At 40.8% G+C, this 2,081-nt stretch overlaps 1 protein-coding gene across 1 annotated transcript; it reads right to left on the bottom strand.

Annotated features, from left to right (window-relative positions):
- Positions 1-371: 371 nt before the first annotated feature.
- SARC_03774 (hypothetical protein) lies at positions 372-720 on the bottom strand (the record flags this gene model as incomplete). The annotated part of the gene is made up of 1 exon (XM_014302440.1): positions 372-720. A coding segment is annotated over exon 1 (279 nt), but the record flags the coding sequence as incomplete, so codon positions are not given.
- Between the last annotated feature and the right edge of the window lie 1,361 nt (positions 721-2,081).

Below are 2,081 nucleotides of genomic sequence, written 5' to 3'. Positions count from 1 at the left end.
TGTGTGTGTGTGTGTGTGTGTGTGTGTGTGTGTGTGTGTGTGTGTGTGTGTGTAGTGTAAATTGACATAATAACTTGGTTACTATAAAGTCTAAAATAGCTTTTGCAATCGGATTAGGTTCATTTGAGATGGTATACGGGTACATCTGTTGAAGCAAATACACAAAAAGGAACCAACGCTGTAAACGGACAACAGATCACCGTACATGAGTGACCTTTTGCACGAGCAATTGACGTATGCGAGTGTGTGAATATGCAGTATGAAGAGCTTGTGACCACCGTTGTTTACCGATCGGTCGCCGTTCACATGTCACTCACGGACACGAATTGTACAAAGAAGGTCGCAGGTAGTACTAAATTATGATATATTACCTTATGGAACGGTCCCACTTCAACGCGCCCAGCGTATGACTTGAAATTCTCCAGTACCATCTTCTGGATCACCAAGCGTTGTGTAGCCACTTTTGGTTCATCCTCTACTGGCCGTGGTGTAGCTGCTTGTGTCGCATCTTCTTCACATTCCTCTTCTTGATTCGGCGCTTTCATACTTGAAGAGTTCGATTCAATGCTTGCAGCCTGTGTTGTGGGTGTTTGTGGGGGCGGGTGCTGTGACGCACCTTCGCTCGCAGGACTTTTTACGGCTGAAAGCATAATGCGATTTTGTAATCTCTACAGTATCATTGTTGTACGACAGTAGCTCTCGAGTCTACTAGAATCAACCACGTATTCACAAGAAGTAAATATGTAATTAAATAAATATATTATGTCTACCGGGCCCACTTTAGGACTCGGGCTCTCTCTGTGCTGAACGCCTGAACTCAAAAAAGCTGGACGTCCTGATTATAATATTTGCCGCGCAAATACAACCGGTTGTTGCCAGCGATTGGTCGAAAATGATTAAAAAACGGTGACACATCCCTTTTTTTTTTTGTTAACATCTCTTCTTGTGACAGACTGCGAGTCTGAGACAGACTGTGACTCTGTGAGTCTGAGAGTCGGGGACTCTGATCACTTTTCGGACTGAGAAGAGAGTCTGATGAGACTGAGAATCTGAGTACATATCTGACTCTGAATTCCCCAAAAAATGAACCTGACAAATGAATCGGTAGTTTCAAAATGACAGGAGCGCTAAAAAAAATGTTCCGTGGGAACTGGGACCTCAACGGTATTAAACCTTGTGACGCGAGGTGAGAACCTGAGAGGTGGCCCTGTTATTTACATAAAATCTCTTTTTCTTTTTTTCTTTTTTGGACATCTGGACTTTCTCTTTTAATGTATTAGAATACTATGTCTTATCCATTACAACTACAAGTCATATTTTCAGACTCGCATATGTGGGTTTTCATATATACATACGTATGTTGTTCACAAAATAGTATCTTTACCAATTCTGGTACAACTATATGCAAAGCTGGTAGTGTTTGATCATTGAATGAAGTGATCTTGTTCTCGACTTCACCGCTATCGGGGTTGAAACTCTACAAATAGATACACACATCCATGACAGACTTAGTAGCTTATCAATGGCCAACAATTGCATAGTATCTAGAAATCTGAGGCCAATCAGATTATGTATAGATATTACCTTACCCATTAGTCTTTAATATTTGAAAGCGAATCCATCTATACATAATGTTAATATATAGCGCTACAAAAATCATGGCGTGTTCGTTTTAGTAATACATTATTGATACAATCGAAGACTAGAAACAATCTTGTACATACGAACAACCCTACACAGAAGAATTGACATTCGATTGATCAGCATGACGCAGATAAGGCGGACTACAATGAGCGTACGCACAACAGCATGAGTTCGAGAGGATATTTAACTGTGAGTGGCGTATCACACCAGTGGGATTGCGTCATACCGTGGGTTTTTGCTTAGGATTTTTGAATTGAATTAGATTTAAAACGAGGCATTGTAGGAATACGGCCTCCGGTCAGTCTAAAATATCAAGATCAAATGGTTAAAATACAATGTAGTCTCTAATGAAGGTACGTGCCACACCTTTGCGATATATCAAAAAGATTCCCAGGGTTAGCGACCTATAACGGCGTGCATGCAAATGAGAACTATGG

The sequence above is a fragment of the Sphaeroforma arctica genome, assembly GCF_001186125.1.
Source record: "Sphaeroforma arctica JP610 unplaced genomic scaffold supercont1.199, whole genome shotgun sequence".
Classification (NCBI taxonomy): Eukaryota; class Ichthyosporea; order Ichthyophonida; genus Sphaeroforma; species Sphaeroforma arctica.
This window is presented reverse-complemented; position numbering and strand designations above follow the sequence as displayed.